The sequence below is a fragment of the Cystoisospora suis genome (assembly GCF_002600585.1).
Source record: "Cystoisospora suis strain Wien I chromosome Unknown contig_4963, whole genome shotgun sequence".
Taxonomy (NCBI): domain Eukaryota; phylum Apicomplexa; class Conoidasida; order Eucoccidiorida; family Sarcocystidae; genus Cystoisospora; species Cystoisospora suis.
In genome coordinates, this window is record NW_027157755.1 from 4,665 (window position 1) to 21,191 (window position 16,527).

A 16,527-nucleotide genomic window follows, 5' to 3' on the forward strand; every position below is an offset into this window, starting at 1 on the left:
GGGCCGTCGGTGAAACTCTCCTTCGCAGAGGGAAGTGGCGCTGACGAGCGTCCTTCTCCCGCTCACGGCGAAAACAGTCCACGGCCCCGAGACAGATTTATCCCGAATTTCGGGTTTGTTCAGCCGTGAAGTTCCTCGTCAGTCGGTGTCTTACTGCTGGCACCAGCTGTCCGCGAATTCTCGTGGGTACTGCATCCCGGTCTCGGTACGACACACCGTCAGAGCCGCCCACGATCTGTTTGGTTCGCTGGGACGCTTGTGCACAATCGCAAACCAAGTCGTCCCTACGGAGACTCGGTCCTGCTTAGATTTTTCGGTCGCACGTCAGTATCTCGGCACTCATGTCCCACAGTAGTGGTAACCGGGTCCGCGGGCACTGCCGCAGTAGCTACGAACGAGGCAGCCACAGCAGACTGGTTCCTAGTGCGTCATCGAACCACGGGAACGGGGTTGTGGTAGACTTGACCGGATAAATTGCAACCTAGCTCCGCTCGCACACTTCGCCTTCTGATTCATCGGCACCAACCGAGGGGTGCAGTAGGACGTATGTAAGAGACAGGCTACTTCCCCTCTCGGCTCTGCGACCACGACGGTAGACAACTGCTTGGTACGTAGATGTGATCTGCAGCGCTCGACTGCACACCGGGAGCCCTGCCGCGACGCGGGTCCGTCGACCCCGGTAGCTGCTTAGACAGAACAGGACGCGTTCGGGAGTGGATTGGACTTGCAACAGCACAGTTTGACACACTCGACCTGGCTCCAAAGTGGCTTCCCGCGGCTCTGTTGTGACGAGAGACGCCATCAAAACCCGCGGCCCTGGCTCCGGGCGCTGCAGAGACCGAGGATGCTTGAGAGTGGAAGCGTTGTACACCCTCGAACCCACTGCGAGCCGTAACACGGTGAAAGGCTTCGAAGCCTCTGGACGTGGAAGGGCAGTTGACTAGGCACGCAAAGCTGGGAAGCTGAAACCGAGACGAGAGAAAGTAAAGCACCCTTAGTAGTGCCACGGGAAAGTTGTCGGACCTCTCTGTGGAGCAACTATGGATTTTCCTCAGATTCCCCCTCTCGCCAAAGGACGGGAACCTCATCTGTACGAAAACGCTGACGGTAATGCGCCTTACCGACATCAACAAACTGGCCCTTGGCCGCCAGCAGACAACCGACATAGGCGACCATTGCCCCGTTATCAATACAGTAACGATCGTCCATAGCTCCCATCGAGGCACCTCTCGCCTGGGCCATTTCTCGCAGCATTTGTTGAAGCCGAAGGTTGCACCCGACGCCTCCGACAACCTAAACCGCAGCAAAAACGTAAAGCAGCGCGCCGTCTTTCACTATCGAGTTGAATGCTTGCGCCTGGAGCAGCCACGCACACTAACAACGGGTCTAACACACCCTATCGAAACTCGGTCCTTTTCTTATGCCCGCTTGGATCTGATCTTTACCGTTGAAAGTTTCACAAGACCGTAGTTCGGCTTATGAGAGTGCCCAAATGATTTGGGTGGGACATGTGATGTTGGCATGCAAGGGAGTAGCTGCACGAACCAACATCCCAACAAAGGAAGTGACGCCACCACGCGTAGACACGGTTCCGTCTCGGGTTCCAGCAGTGAGTCTATAACACACACACTTATAAGCAGCTGATTTACTACCTGCAGTGAGTTTGTAACATACACATTACACGCAGCTGAAACACTAGGCGTTTTCCTGCATTTTTGTACGCAGACGGCTTGCCCCTCAGAACACCACAGCAGATACTAACAGATAATTTAAAGAAAGTCACCAAAATGCCAAAAGTAGAGCTTACACTGTAACAGCAGACCATCTACACCCTGTACAGCAAGCTCCTACAGAAGGCAGCCACCATGAGCAGAAAGACAGAGAAGGCCGTAGATTTGTTGGCAGAAGCGCACATGCCATAGAGTAGGTTTACACTTGATACCCAGCGCCCTCCGATGTAGAAAAGGGGGACACGTGCTGCTCCGCCCTGCTACATTGCTGAATAGGTCCGGATATATATTGTCGGCTGACTTTCGTCCTAGGCAGAAGCCGCAGCTGGAGAGAGAGGCATGGCAACCCCAAAAAGAGACTGTCTTCCTCACCAATACTTGGTCCGCGTGGTAAAGGGCCATTGCTCGTTCAGTGACCTCCGTAAGCATTGCGAATATCACCTCCTGTGCGCTGTAGCAAAGGCTTTCAGGAGTAAGTAAGTGAACTGGGATTCCCTCAAAAAAGGCGTCCCCCTCTCTGTCGAACTTCTTGTATTTCGTTTCGTTTTTTTTGCCTTCTTTGCCTGTATTGGTCCCTACTGCACAGTATGCTTTCTTCTTCCTCTTCCTGGCATCTTCTGCTGTCCTAACACTGTCCGCTGAGGGGACCTCCGAGCTCGCGATATCCCGGTCCAGAGCTTCCTTTACTTCCTCCCGTCCTTCCTCTGGCTGCGCCCCTACGTCGCCTGCCCTGGGGGAGAAGCTCCTCGGGCCACCGGCTCTATTCTCCGACTGATCTTCGGGACTCCGGTTGGAATACGCGTTACTACCCTGCTGGGAACTCTCACTGAGCTTTCTGTATCGGTACATTACCCCTGCGAGGTCTTCTAACCGTGTCAAAATCCCACTGAAAGACAGGTCCATTCCTTTCACTGCATACGGGAGCGGAAGCAGTTCCTCCATTTCACCCTGCTCTTCATCTGATTCCCGGTAGTGCGTACTGCGGCAGCATTCAAGCACCTTGGAGTGGTGGCTTTTCATGCCAGACGCCGAGTCCCGCTGACCAGAACAGGTACACAGCCGCCTTTGCTTGTGTCTTTCCTGCAGAAAACGCTTCGCAAGCTGCTCCACCTGGTAACCAGGAGCGGGCTCATTAGCCAAGTGAAGTAAACGTGCCAGTCGATCAATGCAGTTTCCTACTGCTACATCCAGGGTCTCGCCCAGAATACGATAGCGACCCTCAGAATACCCGATTACCTGCACGCAAAAAAAAGGAAATAAACGAGATAGTCGGACTGGAAAATACTTGAGCTCTGATCTGCCACCGGTGTGCGTGCAAAAAGGAAGACCTGCTTGGTGCGTTTTTGACCAGAATAACGTACCTGCGTATTTCCTCCGCTGACATAAAGAATTACAGGGTTTCTGCATTCGGTGACAAGCCTTCCCATTTCAATGTGGGCAACGCAATGGTTCGCAGCAACGAGTGGCAATTTCCAAAGTAGAGATAAAGTACGAGCTGTGACCGCACCAACGGCAAGGGGCGCGCCCATGCCCGGCCCGCAGGTGTAAGCGATACAGCGGAGCTGGTCCGGCTCCACCGCCGCATCCTTGAGAGCTGTCTTAACAAGACCGACAATCTTTTCTTGATGGTGGAGTGCAGTCTCTCTCGGCAAGAAACCTGTGCCTGGTGGAGTCACGAACGTACACCGCGGGTTGGAGAGGATTTCACCGGAGGAGGAAGCAATCCCAACGCCCACTTTGTTTGCGCTGCTCTCGATACCTAGACACAAGAAAGGAAGGGCTGGTATGGGGGGCGCAGGGCAGCGGCCGCAAGAGGGTTGCGAAGCCCGGGAAGAAGACAGTCCACGAGCTAGGGATGGCAGCCCCGCGGGCTCCCCCGGAACGGACGGCATCTTTGTGACCAGACAAGACGACAGTCCTCGAGGCAAATCCGTCGTCGGAGGCCGATAATGCTTGGGTCTCCCGCGCGTGCCCCTCCAGACACTGAGGCCATGCACAGCGGAGTTTTTTCTCTGCGGGGCTGGACAACCTCTTTCCCTTGCGAGTCTGAAAGCTCTGTCAGCTTCTATTGCATGCGAGGCGAGTTACAGCGAACAAGAGGTGTAAGAATCTGAGCAGGGGATCTCCCAAACAAAATCGCATACATGCGTTCTTCCATTGAGGCATCAAGAGACGGACACCTGTTGTCTCCTGTTGCACACAGGTCTACAGTGTGCACGACGTAAAGGAGCTTCCAAGCTGGGTGCCTGCAGTTCTTTGACGGGAGACGGAGAGACTTAGCACCAGTACTTCAGGACCGGTTTTCAATAAGGAGGCATGCACTTGCTCAGTACGCAAGGGAATAAAAGCGGTAAGACGACAAGTAGCTAGCAAACAGCTGCTGTCACGGACCATAACGGGAGACAACAGCCATGTCTACCCGGGGACATGGATCGGACAAATAGCGGACCTCCACGGCGCAGTAACCGACTTCTCTTTTGCCCTCCTAAAGATTGTGAAAGTGCAAAGCCTGGCGTGACGTACGCAGCTTCCGGTGTGCGTGAACAACAGCCCGGGCGCCTCTGATTCAGACCACGAGCGGACTACAGCACCCTCGTCAGCAACTGCGCGGAGCCCCACTTGGCACTCAAAGAGCTGCATGTCCCTCCCTGGGAAATGAGGCCACTCTAGGACGGCGACCCGAGTGCATACTGGTACTACGTGGGCTTTCCTTGCGGTGTTGGAGCTGCGGACCGAGACACTTTAGCTCTCTTTTCTTTTTCTAGGTGTCGGGATTTGAATGGCCTTTCGGAGCCCCTCGTGTTCTCCGTGCTCACCGGTAATCTTGGCCGTCGATATTCCATTGAACTACCACTCTGCTACAAGACGACGTGCCCAAAACACATGGCTACACAGAGCGTGCGAGTTCATGGACAACAGCTTCCCAGATGGTGACCCTCACCTTGCGCCTCTAGCGAGGTTGTGCGGATTATTCGCCTGCTTACGGCGCACTTTGAAGCTTAGGCTCGCTTCTGACAGGAATCTTGGACCACCGTTTTTTTCGCTCAGAAGGATGAGTAAAAAGAAACTGAGTTTTGGCGGGGCAAGAATTGAAGATCTGGTGCAAACATGGAGACCACGACAGCTCAAGTGCGTGGCATGACGGCTGAGTAATGGGGTCATCCCATGTAGTCTAGGTGGTTAGGATACCCGGCTTTNNGGTTCGAGTCCCGGCGTGGGAAAGGTGGGAAGGGTGGCTCCGTTTTACGCTTCTGCGTGCCGGCCGGATTCCTCCTTAAAGCGCTAAGAGTCATACTCCACTTTTCAGAATGTCTATAGAGTCCAGCAAACCAATGTGCTTTTGCTTACACCGGGTGTTGTTACCCCTTCAGTCCGCTTTGGTGGTATTTTCGCCCCTCCAGCCTGTGCATGTGCGCCCGCGAAGTAAACAAAGAACGAGCCTACGAGCAGAAGCGCTACGGTTTGTCCGTTACTCCCTGCGGGTATTGATACTCCTGTAAAGGTGCCCTCTTATCCTCATATTCGGAAGTTCTAATTCCCTTGAAAGAAGTCGCCGGATGATGTTGGGCGCATTTATGTGTTTCGCTGTGGAGGAGCCTACACTCTTCAATATGTGGAACAGTGAACAAAGTTCAAATAGTCAAACAAGGAGCCTAGCTTCAGACTTTCCTTGTACCGGACGTATCTACTTGACCCCTCAGTCTAAGTCGAGAAGTCTTTTGTTTACACCTTTGTATCACTATTTGATGAAGTGTACTCTCTAGTGTATAGAAATCATACAGGAATAGGAGCTATTCTTTTTCTCTTTTGACTAGGGAAGACTTTCCCATCTGAAATCAGAGGCGTAATAGTTAGAAATGATTAAGAAAAACCAGGAAGATAGTCTTATGGCAGTACAATACTCGTCCTTACAGGATTACACTTCAGTGTAGTGTTCTAGTAGTATTACATACCCCCTATCTACATTCAAGCAGTTCTGATATCCTTATCCCTCCTCCTCTCTCGCAGGTACTTCGCCCGCTTCTCTTTCCAGGGCGGTGCAATCCAAACGCGGTAGCCAGGCGCTTCTGCTTGGTTCGGTGGCTACTCCAGGAGTAACCAACGGCCTGCAGCATCAGCTGTCGCGGTTCCGAGGAGAGGGAGCCTCCACCAGTTACATTCTTGAAAGAGCCCTGCGATCGACGAAAGAAGAATCGGCACTCCTTTCCCAGTTCCGCGCATCTTTCAGGGCCAAGCCCTGCAAAGAGGAGCACCTGCGGTTCCGCCTATCGTCAGTCGATCTGCGGCCTGCGAAACGTCTAGGGAACAGACTGTAAACCCGTGAGGCGTGGTGAGACACCCAGCACACTGGGCTACAATCAGCAACCCTGGTCCTCGTGCAGCGCAATTGCTTTTTCATCAGCTAGATTCTCGCCCCAGTGCTGCGATACCAGGCGGAGCCAAACGGTAAGCATTATCTGTCTCACCGGATCCCTTTGCAGGACAGATTAGCAGGCAACCGAGAAAATACGCGTGATGACAGAGGACACCAATGATGGACCTTGTATGTGACAACAGTAGTGTCAGGTGGTCTAGCTACTTCCTTTACTGCACTACTCGCTGTCTGGCTCGTGTTTTGACTTCTTCTTTTGGATTCTAACAGTTCAGTCTCAGCACCGGCGCCGTGTGATTGTCTTAGAGGCGACAGCAACGGTCCTCCAGAGAGAGAGCTTGTGTGGGTCAGCGCCGGCGTCCGGGGGTCTGCCTCGCACAACTGACAAGCACAGCACGCCTGGCTGAAGCTGACGTCAGCTCTGATGGGTAAACCAAAAAGTACCATTACCTGGCTGCGCCATCAGCATCCCCGCTGCATTCCATTTGACTGCCTCTGCACCCGGCTTCTCGTGAACAAACAGATCGATGCAGGACCGGCCACTAATGCACTTTTGGCTGCGTTTGCCCTCAAGTGTGTCACAGCTGGCTTTCACTACAAGTCGCTCACTGCAACGGACCACTTTCTCTCCGTAAGCAAGAAGCTGCAGCCGCAGTCTCACCCCGCCCGTTTCACCTTCCCTCCAAGTGTCGCGTCGCAACGGCTTGGACAAACCCCGACACACCCCAGCTCTGAAAATGATTGGGGGACCCGTTCCGCTCGTTTTGCTTCTCCTCACCACAGCCGTCCCCACTTCCTACGGCCAACCTGGAGCAGAGGTCCAAAAGACAGCGGAGAGGACACAGACAGGGATGGATGAAAGTGCAGAAGCCACGCAGTATCAAGTCGAAAGGCGCGGTCAAGAAGCGACAGCGGGACTGGAGGGCTTCGCAGCAGACTATGAGAAGTACAGTCAAGCGGCGCGCCAACCGGAATCAGGTGCGTCTCCGGAGAGCGTTATCTCCTCAGTTCTGAAAGAAATGTCTCAAGACGCTACCAACTTACAAAATATGCTGGTGAAAGAACTGTCCGACCTCCGTCGCATAGTTAGCTACGACGCGGCCATTCGAGCTCGGCTCATGCAGCTCTTTCCCTCTCTAGATCTGGAGAATATCCTTGAGGCCATGAAAGGCGTGGTGACGAAGAGGTTAGCAGCTCTTCAAGCACTCCTGGGAGGTGCGCAGAGCATGCCTGACAGCCTGATCTAGTTTACGTACCTGTGGCCTGGAGAAGGCTTCGAATGAAAAAACGTGTACAACACCTCCGTATGTTTTTTTGTTGCGCACGTGGTGTGCGAAAAATTCGTATTAAGGTGTGGGAAGTACGCAGCGCTCTGCTCAACATCGTTGTTCCGTTGCCATTTGGTTCTTGTAGCGTCGCTGTGGTCTTTTCTTGTCTTCCTGGCCCCCTGAACTAAGAACTTGACTACCTTGTCTGAACTGTTTGTTTTTTCCTCCGGAGGTCGCCTGGCGGGCGGCAGACTGCAGTGGAATCTCTCCGACAGCCACAGTTCCCACAGCTTAAAAACAGAAGCCATAAACTCCAGTTTGGGCTTGTCGGCGCCAGATTCGGCAAGCGCCTTGGAAGCTATTACACAGTCTGGAATAGGAAGTACAGCTCACCGGTCCATGCCGGGCCGGTCACCGGCACACGCCCTACGCGAGCTGTGCATCGCCTTCAGTCTCAGGGTACCGCTGCGCTCTTCAGCAGCACTTACAAAACACTCTTGGCCGCAGAGGCAACTTTGCAAGCCAGAGTAGCCTCTGTAGCAACTTCCTTGTTGCCGGCATTGGGCTTTGAACGGCCTGACCACGTTTCTTGAGTTGTAACCCGGCTTGGCGGTCCGCGATACGGGCTGCCCACGCGTACGTTGGCGCTGCCCATGCCTGGTTGGTCTCCCTATAGTTTCTTGCGTGGAGAGCATTTGAATTGCCTAGCTTGGCAAACAGAGCCGCCTGGGTGCTGTGTCGCACGCTAGGTTAAGAAGCCTCGCCGTTCCCGCGCAGAACCTCTACTGGCTCGAAGACACAGGTACACGCATGTACCGCTCCCCCACCGGGCATCATGGCCGGATATACATTAGCAATTGCGCGGCCACCAGCTGAAAGCCTGGAGACCTGGAGATTGTTCGTCACGGAGAACAAATCGGAACTTGCTCGAAGTCTATGGCTCGATACCCCTCCTCCGAGAAAAAACGATTCTGACTCACCGACTTATTAATCAGGGTTGGGGGGGCTTTACTCTCTGTGGCAGATACTGCCATCCGGATGCAGGCATTTTCCTATTGTGGGGTTCACTCTCCGGCCAGTGACATTGACTACTTAGCTTAACAGCCCGGGGCCGATTATTCACTTCAGATTCTAGGGAAGGCGCTTAGGCGAAAGTGGGAGGAAACCGCTAGGACTCTCAAAGCAGCGCCCCTTCTGGGACGCGATCACGTGGTAGCCCTCTCACAGCCGCCTAAACAGAGGGTGGCGCTGAGGACTACTTTTTTGAGGCATAGAAGCGTCATAGCAGCATTTGCCTGCAGGCGATCAAGAGGACCAGACGGCGGGCAGAAGCGTGCATTTTCCCCGGCGAAGCCGCAGCTCCATGCTGAGTTGCTTCCGTAAGGCACCTTGAGTGCCATTTTGGGAACAGGAACTTCTTGGACAACCGCCGACCGTTCACATGCACCTCAAGAGTATATCCGCCGGCGGACTCGAGCAGCATGAGCAAGATTCCTTAGAGAGAGGGAGCCTCGCCGAGCCGAGCCACTGACATCCGGCAGCGTCCGGGGGCGAGCACCTCATGAGGACACATCAGCGGGTCCGGGAAGAAGGGTGGCAAAAGCGCCGGTCTGTGATCTGCTCAGGCGGTCCATCAGAGCGCGCCCGGAGGTCGCTGCGGTCTGTGGATGGAACTTCCGCTGCTCCCTCTTCCGCGGATGGTGTTAAGGGACCGGCCGAAACCGACTGCTACGGCGAGGGACTGAAAGAGGACTTCACAACATTTTTCTTTGGCTTCAACTAAGCAAACAGAACACGGTGTCGGTATCTGAAGGGCGCCCTCTTCGCTTGCCACAGATTTCTAGATTACCATGGCTGCACTGAAGAACCTCCTCCGAGCTTTGGTTCTGGCACTGGGGGTTGCGGCTGTCGCAGCTGGGTCTGACAGGCTTCTGGGCAAAGTCGACGACACTTCAGACGTTATGGCGGAAATGGCGAAAGGTATGATGGAGCTAAAGCAGATGATTGAGAGAGATTCAATGGTCAACAACAAAGCTCTGGAAAACCTTCCCGCGATGGACGTTTCCTCGTTCCTGGATATACTCCGGTCTGTCATCACCGCGAAATTTGAGATGCTCTCCGGACTTATCAAAGGCCTTGGCGGAGGGTCTGGTCTCGGAAACTTGTTCCCGGGTCTGGGTAGTCCATTGCTGCCTGGATTGGGTGAGGGTCTGCCGTCACTAGATCTCCCAAGGCTGGATCTGCCTGGGTTGCCGTCCCTTGGTTAGACGGACAACAGACGCTCTTTGTCGTTCTGCACTCTCACAGCGGTTTGAGTTCTGTTCTGTCTTGGTTACTTTGGCTGTTTTGTAGTCTATTTTGACTGTTACATGGCATCTCCGAAACTTTGGCAATTTGAGTACGGCCTCCGTTCCTACTCTTCAATTTCTGGCAACTTCAGCACGGCCTCCGTTCCTACTCTGCTAATTCCTTTGCACCAGCAGCACTCTGCGAGGACCATCCATCACAGGGAGTGCGGTAACTGTTTCAGTGGCAACGCTTGACACGGGCTCGACATCCGATTGACTGTAGCTTGGCAGCTCGCAAGACACGACCCCGCATCTGCAATGCTCGCGTTCAGCACACGCGTCTCCGGAGCCGCATTACTGCAGCTGTCGATTTGACACTGGCACCCCCACTAAGCTCTCAGGCTGACAGAATTCCACAGACAGCAGAAGCACATCAGGTCTCATCGCTCGGCTCCTCAGCGAGCGATGATCGGAAACATCCGGATGCTCTCTCGCAAAACGACTCACAGGTTACGCAATCTCTTGAGTACCTCAGCCGCCTCGATAGCCCTCGATAATCCTCGGCAGGGCAAGGTGAGGATGAGGCACTAAGTTAGTGAGCGGTTTAGCTCGCAAGTGAGTTCCCGCTGGGTGCTAACAAAGTCGGTCTACTGCTATGTGGATCTGGAGTTCTCTCGTCTGTAGCCATGTAGTTCGTGCCAACTGAAGTCCTGGCATCCACTCCTCAGATCATGTCTATTCTCGTCATGTGATAACCGACACCAGCCGGGCGCTCCCGCTGACGGCACGCGTCATCGTCAGCTGCAGTTTATCTTCTTCACTCCTTAAGCTGCCTGCCGCAGTCGGCTGGTGGATCTCCAGCCTCCCTAGAGGTGAGAGAACCAAGAAGCAGGCAGCGAAGCGAGCAGTTCACTTCGCACGTGTTACTCCAGAGGAGCTTGTACGCGGGCGCGCCGAAAGGTAAGCCGAATAGTGGGCCCTCGGAAAAGACGTGCTGGGCCCGCTCTACTTCATGAACCTAGCAAACTCTACCTGCAGAGCCCCGACGGACTTCGTTCGCCCACACCACTGGCGTGCAGTACTCGTGGTTCTATTGGGTCCCCGGTATCTGTCGGTTGCTTGGAAAACGCGCCGTTTCATGATGCCTAGCTGCAGAAAGCCAAAGACCTAGTCAGAACAAGCAAAGGTTCATGCCTGCTGTCAGTGGCATCCTGTGTCTGATGCTGCCCGGGTCCACATCAAGAGCGGCGTTCCCGACGACCACGGCTTTATTCTCGGAGCTCAGCGCCATACTCTAGAGGGTCCAGCGGACAAGGTGAAGCTTGGGGAGCTCTGATTCGGCGGTGTTACTGACAAGCCGCTTTCGCGCACGTCGTCCGCCTTCTTCGCAGCGGCCCAGTTCGGTCCCCCCCGGCCTGCCGGGCTTGCGTTCCCTGTGCACTCTAAATCACGCAGTCCTCCGCTGGCTAATCAACTACACAAATAAAAGTTGATCCAGATTCGTCGGTTTTGTCTCTTGTTTTGGCGCTGGCCCATTGTCCACTGTCGGCGCAGCTTCCCATCGCACACGGAGCAATTTCTTTCGATCCTGAACGGACGCTTGTCTCCAGGTAGCTCTTTTGACGTACAAAATGGCCCGGCCAAAGTGTTTTCTTTCGTCAGTGGCGGTCCTGGCCCTCGCTGGCGTTCTGGTTGCCGAGGGAGCTGATGTACGTGAAGAGCGACGTGAACCCCAGCGCGACACAGCGGATGTCATGCATAAGATAGAAGAAGACTTCCATATCCTCGAAGACCTAATGCAAGGTGTTTTGGACATCAAAAAAGTAGTCCAGGAGCAAACCATAGCGGACGCCCAGTCGGCACAGCGGCTCGCAGACTTGGATCTTGTCTCCTTCCTTGATATGCTCCGCGCTGCCACTACCGCTAAATTCGAGCTACTGGGCAGACTAATCGACGATATTGCCTCAGGCATAAGCAGAGGAGCCCTCGCGATTATGAAACAGAACAACTTGGTAGAGATGCGAAAGAAGCCGTCAGGTACGAGTTCGACTACGACAACCACAAGGGCCCCTACTACAACAACTGCTAGCACCACCACATCGACAACCGCCTCGACGTCCACGTCACCAACACGGAGTCCGTAGGTCGATCTCCCTGCTGGAGAGAAGATCGACAAAGAAGTGTGCCCACACTATATCAACGACGCAGTGCCCGTCTCGATGCTCGTTCGCTCATGTGCCATCTGTGGAAGCTGCTCGTGCTCGGCTTTTGTGCAGAGACATGCTTGTGTGACACTAGAAGACCATGCTGGCCTCTTTTTTGACTTTCTTATAACTTTGACCTCAATTAAGGTTTCTGTTCGTGCTCACCAGCATTTTGCCGTATCAAGCACCGCGGAGTTGGGAGCTCACAACAACTGGACCAAACATGCGTACACTCTTCCCTCAATACGATACCCATCCGGGGGCCCCCTGCTGTAGACTCCGTTCACGCCAAGAAAATGGCGTGCCTCGGCTCCCGCTCCTACTGGTAACCTGTAAGCACAGCATTCGAATGGGTACACTAGAGAAAAGAGACAGCATGTAAAACTGCGGACCAAGAATTGTGCTCAGGCTTAACTTCTGTGAGGATCCCCGTCTGTCAAAATCGGCTGAGACACATGCGTGTGCCGGTCGATCCGTCCCTTGGATATTCCACAGTGCTTTGAATCCCTCGCACTCGTAACTGACCCCACCTGGCTGATTCAAAACGGGGCTGCGGTGGAGAAGCATACGGGTACGTATGCTACCTACCGCCAGGGCAACCTTTCATCCTTTCTGCAGAGTTCCCGAGACATCGGAACTTCCGTCACTCGTTCTAGTGCTTCTCCCGGCCCAATAACAAGCAGTCCAAGGACGCGCGCCCCCCGAACGTCGGGGCCGCCGTGCTGTACTGTACCGGGTGCGGCTGCTTGCTTGTCAAGCAACATCACCAGGGTGTGGGACTCTTTGCGTTTCCGGGGTTACTGTTGATCTGGCTGCTTCTAGATCTGCGATTCCAGATCATCTACAGTCGGTAGCCTCACAAACATCGATGCCTCGCGACAACGTGGTACGGCCGAGAACTGCTGGCGACCAACCCTCCGTCTGTCTCTGTCCGCGGAGCCACTTAGACAGGGGCATTCTCGATGCCCTTCTGGGGCTCGGAAAATGAGGTGCCAGCGCAGACACTGTCCAAAGAAGCCAAGAAGACGGCGACAGCGAACCCTTCAGAGCGCGCCCGACCGATCTGATGAGCCTGCGCAGCCTTCTAAGTCAGACGGTGCACGCCGGCGTTGTAAGATGTGCCACGGCTTGCGGAACTGCGGTTTCTCCCTTTCAATAGTCTAACTCCGCCACTTGCCCCTCTTCTACGGCGGCAGGGTTCTGTCGTGTACGTTCATTTCGTGTGCTCCTTCGGACGTTATGTGCACACACGCGTACCCTGGTAACAAGACGAACCTTACGTGTTCGCGCCACTTTCCTTTCCTGTACCCTTTCTTCTAGGGCGAGCAGCACCTCCGGGTGTTCATTTAGGCTGAGCAGGTTCTGCGATCTCGTCAGGAGGAGATTGCTGCCGCAGTACGGCGAACGGACGTGTTTGCTCACCGCGGTGTGTACCAGCTGTTTTCGGCGTGGCCTTACCTTGAAGCGGAGCATCCCTCCTGCCCTTTGTTATCTGCAGAGTACCCCTCTTTCTCTTCCGCCTCCGTTCTTCTACTTACCACGCGCAAAAGCGGTTGCCCCCAGCTCTCAATGTAGCCTTCTAGCTGGTCGGAAGGGGAGGTGGCGCGGGTAAGCGTGCATTTGGCCTTCCCATGTGTGTATAAAAATCAGGGGTACCCATCAAAGCCGAAGTGGCGGGGCCGTAAGCTGACTGGTTCGTTACCTATCTCGTTATTCGAGGAGTTGATTCCGGCAGTCCCCGGCAGTCCTGTTGCCGCACACACTTCCGCAGAGACAGCGCAGAACCTCTAACGCGATGTCTTGTCTCCTATAATGATATACCGCACGCCTATTTTCCTGGTGTGCTCGTGCAGTGCGTAGCAGAGTGACTGATTTTGTCTGGGGTCTGCCCTTCCCCTGTCCGCTGAAACCGCCTGAGTTCTTGGTGGTCCTCCACGCTGTTGCGTGATGGCTGCATGTCGGGCCACGTGTCAAGCGGTTGCCGCTCTCCCATTTCTTCCCAGCGTCTAACCAATTTTTACTCTCTGCGTTCCCTTTTAGAGTTTCTAGCATGCCATCTTTCCTCTTATGGCTTTTCCCAGCATTTTTCGTCTGCGTTCATTACTGGGTTGACAGAACTTCTTCCGTTTTTCTTTGCCTTGCTCGGAGTGTCTCAACTCCGGTTTACGCGGAGAGGTCTCCCGCCTCATGAGCCCTTGCTTCCCTTGTTCCCGTCCGCGGACCCCATCAGCGAACGACGGGATATACCACGGATGGGGGCTTTTTCGAAATTTCCGGGTTCCGAGTCCGTGTAAGACGGGAAAAGACAACAGGGATTGCCGCGGTTATCGATCCTCCACTACTTTTGCTTCTTTGCTTCCTGCTTGATACAGTTATTTTTCCATGCGATGCAGCACGGCGATGCTCGCTTTCCGTGTAGGGGGGAGTCATCTGGTAGACGTAGCCCACATCGATGTGGCTGGCAGGTCTGTGCACACTCCAAGGTGGTCGACCCCGAGAGAAAGCTAGAAGAAAAAGCTTCTATACAGGATGCGTCTCCCTCGAGCATTGGACAGGAGAGTCTTACCTGTAAGCAGGCGCCAACGAGTTGCTGCTTTTCAGCATCGTTTTTCTCCGGTCCCGCCGCCGTCGCGTCTGCGGAAGCGGCCCATGCAGATGTCTCACCAGAACGACAGAGGGCCCCCACCTCACCCGCAAATGCTCATATCTCTGTTGGTCCCACTCAGCAGAGCGACAGAATGTCTACTGCTGAAGAACTAGCAGAGATGCTCCCGAGCGAGCCTCCCACTCCTAGTCATCACGGCGGCAGTCTTAAACCGTCAGCCGTGCCTTGTAGATCTTCGTGGCTCTCCGGAGTCTCGCCTGTTTCAGATACTTCCTCCTCTTCTCACAATGGAGGTAATCGGACAGATCCTTCTTCTTCCGGAGAGCACACTCGGGGCAACATGCCGAAGACGCATCCCACTGCTCTTTCAGAACAGCTCTTGCATAGAGACAGCGCAGGAAGACCAAGTGGAGCAGCCGACAGATTTCCTTCATCTTGTTCGTCCTTCTCTTCTCCGCCGCCTACTCCAATGCCTCTCGGGGATGGTGGTCCAGATGGACCTCAGCAACAGCAGCTTGGGTCTGAAGAACAGCAACCGCCTCTCTTCCGTGAAGAGTACTCTCATATGGCGCCAGCCGCATGTGAGTAGACTTCTCAGTCGGGGAATATCTTCACTTGAGAATCGAACTGACCTTACTCATGCTCCTGAAGAAGCGAACTTCCGTCTCGAGTGTCTTAGCGCCCAGGACACTACTTGCAATACACACGGGCGTCTGCCTCCTCATCTACACATACACTCATATCGATTATCCATGTGTAGCTCATCTAATGCGCTCCTTAATCCCAACACTCATATGCACTGCTTGGGGCAGGTACAATGTCGTCATGCACTATACGCGCACCTATCTGTATTCACGCCTGTCAAGGAAGAAATCCGCCGGCTCCAGTCTGCGGTCGCCCCGACACTACGAATCATCTGGTGTCCCCTTGAGACTCTGTGTTTGCCTTTCCTCGGTAAAGGCATACGTAGTCTCATATGAGGAGAGACTCTCACGGAAGAAGCAGTCGTCCTTCTTTCGCTGGATTCGCTTCTCCCATACTTTTAAGTTTTCACGACATTTTTCCGTATTGCCTCACGAGTGACCTCTTTCTTTCGTCGCCAATAAGATCGCTTTTCTGTCTCCCCTCGTTGGAGATGACCCATTAGTGTATGTCATCGGACTTCTTCATGTTTCTGATACTCACGGTGACCTCCGACAATGGATGCTACGTAGCCTTCACACGAACTCTACGGTCTTGTATTCCTAGATGATATATTCCCCACCTAGAATAAGTATGCAGCCTGTAGCTAAGATCATAGATTGACCGCCGATTACCCCTCGGGTGGTATCCTCTACATGAAGGGATTTCTCCATCCCTCTAGAGATTTTGTTTCTCAAACGAGTCGACTGATGAGTGCCGTCACATATTCTTGCAGCTGTTCAAACACCTCCATTCAAATGTTGAGTGATCCTCACATGGGTCGCCGGAATCGCTGTCATTCACTGCTCTTCTCATATTCCAAAAGCGCTTTCGTTCGTCTCCTCGTCAAGCCAATTTGGTTTACTCCTTTCATTTCTCTCTTGACACTTTTCTTCCTTATCTCACTTTATCTCTCTTCCCTGTCCTTCGTCTGCTTTTACAGACGATTCCGTCGATGAGGATGAGGTCCTTAGGAAAGCCGAGAAGATCATCGTGCAGCAGAGAAATCGTCTGGAGCAGCTCTCGTCTCTCCTTCTTCGCAGTGAAAATGAAAAAGTCGCGGCTCACCGTGCAACACAAGAACAGATTGGACGGTATGTACACTCAATCGTCTTTCTCGTATCAGAAGAAACCAGAAGACGATCTTCTTCTTCATGTAGCGCGCGGGGCTTGATTGAGTCGAGGGATACATGCCGATATAATGACTTGCGCTGTGCTTCCATCATGATCCATTCATGGTATAGTATATTGACTCTACGCTTTCCATTCTGTTGCTTCCCAAGAAATACTGTCAGTGTAGGTCAGTATTGCAGAGGCAGCTCTTCACATTGCCCCGTGTACGTGACTGCGTTTTCCTTTCATGTATATATATATATATG

General features: G+C 53.8%; 5 protein-coding genes across 5 annotated transcripts in view; 4 read left to right on the plus strand and 1 right to left on the minus strand.

Annotated features, from left to right (window-relative positions):
• Positions 1-17: 17 nt before the first annotated feature.
• On the minus strand, positions 18-4,275 carry CSUI_008717 (o-sialoglycoprotein endopeptidase). Its single transcript, XM_068068842.1, has 3 exons — positions 3,092-4,275; positions 2,103-2,966; positions 18-1,293 (listed from the first exon to the last, which is right to left on the minus strand). Exons 1-3 carry the CDS (start codon positions 3,620-3,622, stop codon positions 1,039-1,041), a joined length of 1,650 nt encoding a protein of 549 aa, XP_067919179.1. The 5' UTR covers positions 3,623-4,275; the 3' UTR covers positions 18-1,038.
• Positions 4,276-6,401: 2,126 nt separating this feature from the next.
• Positions 6,402-7,581, plus strand: CSUI_008718 (uncharacterized protein). Its single transcript, XM_068068843.1, has one exon. It carries the CDS (start codon positions 6,840-6,842, stop codon positions 7,347-7,349), a length of 510 nt encoding a protein of 169 aa, XP_067919180.1. The 5' UTR covers positions 6,402-6,839; the 3' UTR covers positions 7,350-7,581.
• Positions 7,582-9,072: 1,491 nt separating this feature from the next.
• On the plus strand, positions 9,073-9,771 carry CSUI_008719 (uncharacterized protein). The gene has a single exon (XM_068068844.1). The coding sequence runs from the start codon at positions 9,221-9,223 to the stop codon at positions 9,635-9,637; it is 417 nt and encodes a 138-aa protein (XP_067919181.1). The 5' UTR covers positions 9,073-9,220; the 3' UTR covers positions 9,638-9,771.
• Positions 9,772-10,972: 1,201 nt separating this feature from the next.
• On the plus strand, positions 10,973-11,973 carry CSUI_008720 (uncharacterized protein). Its single transcript, XM_068068845.1, has one exon. It carries the CDS (start codon positions 11,290-11,292, stop codon positions 11,800-11,802), a length of 513 nt encoding a protein of 170 aa, XP_067919182.1. The 5' UTR covers positions 10,973-11,289; the 3' UTR covers positions 11,803-11,973.
• Positions 11,974-13,868: 1,895 nt separating this feature from the next.
• The window catches only part of CSUI_008721 (uncharacterized protein), a gene marked incomplete at its 3' end in the record, with an annotated part of 3,858 nt that continues 1,199 nt past the window's right edge, over positions 13,869-16,527 (plus strand). The window contains exons 1-2 of the mRNA XM_068068846.1: positions 13,869-15,048; positions 16,092-16,242. Coding sequence (XP_067919183.1) covers positions 14,250-15,048; positions 16,092-16,242 — 950 coding nt within the window. The remainder of the gene's footprint in view (positions 15,049-16,091; positions 16,243-16,527) is intronic.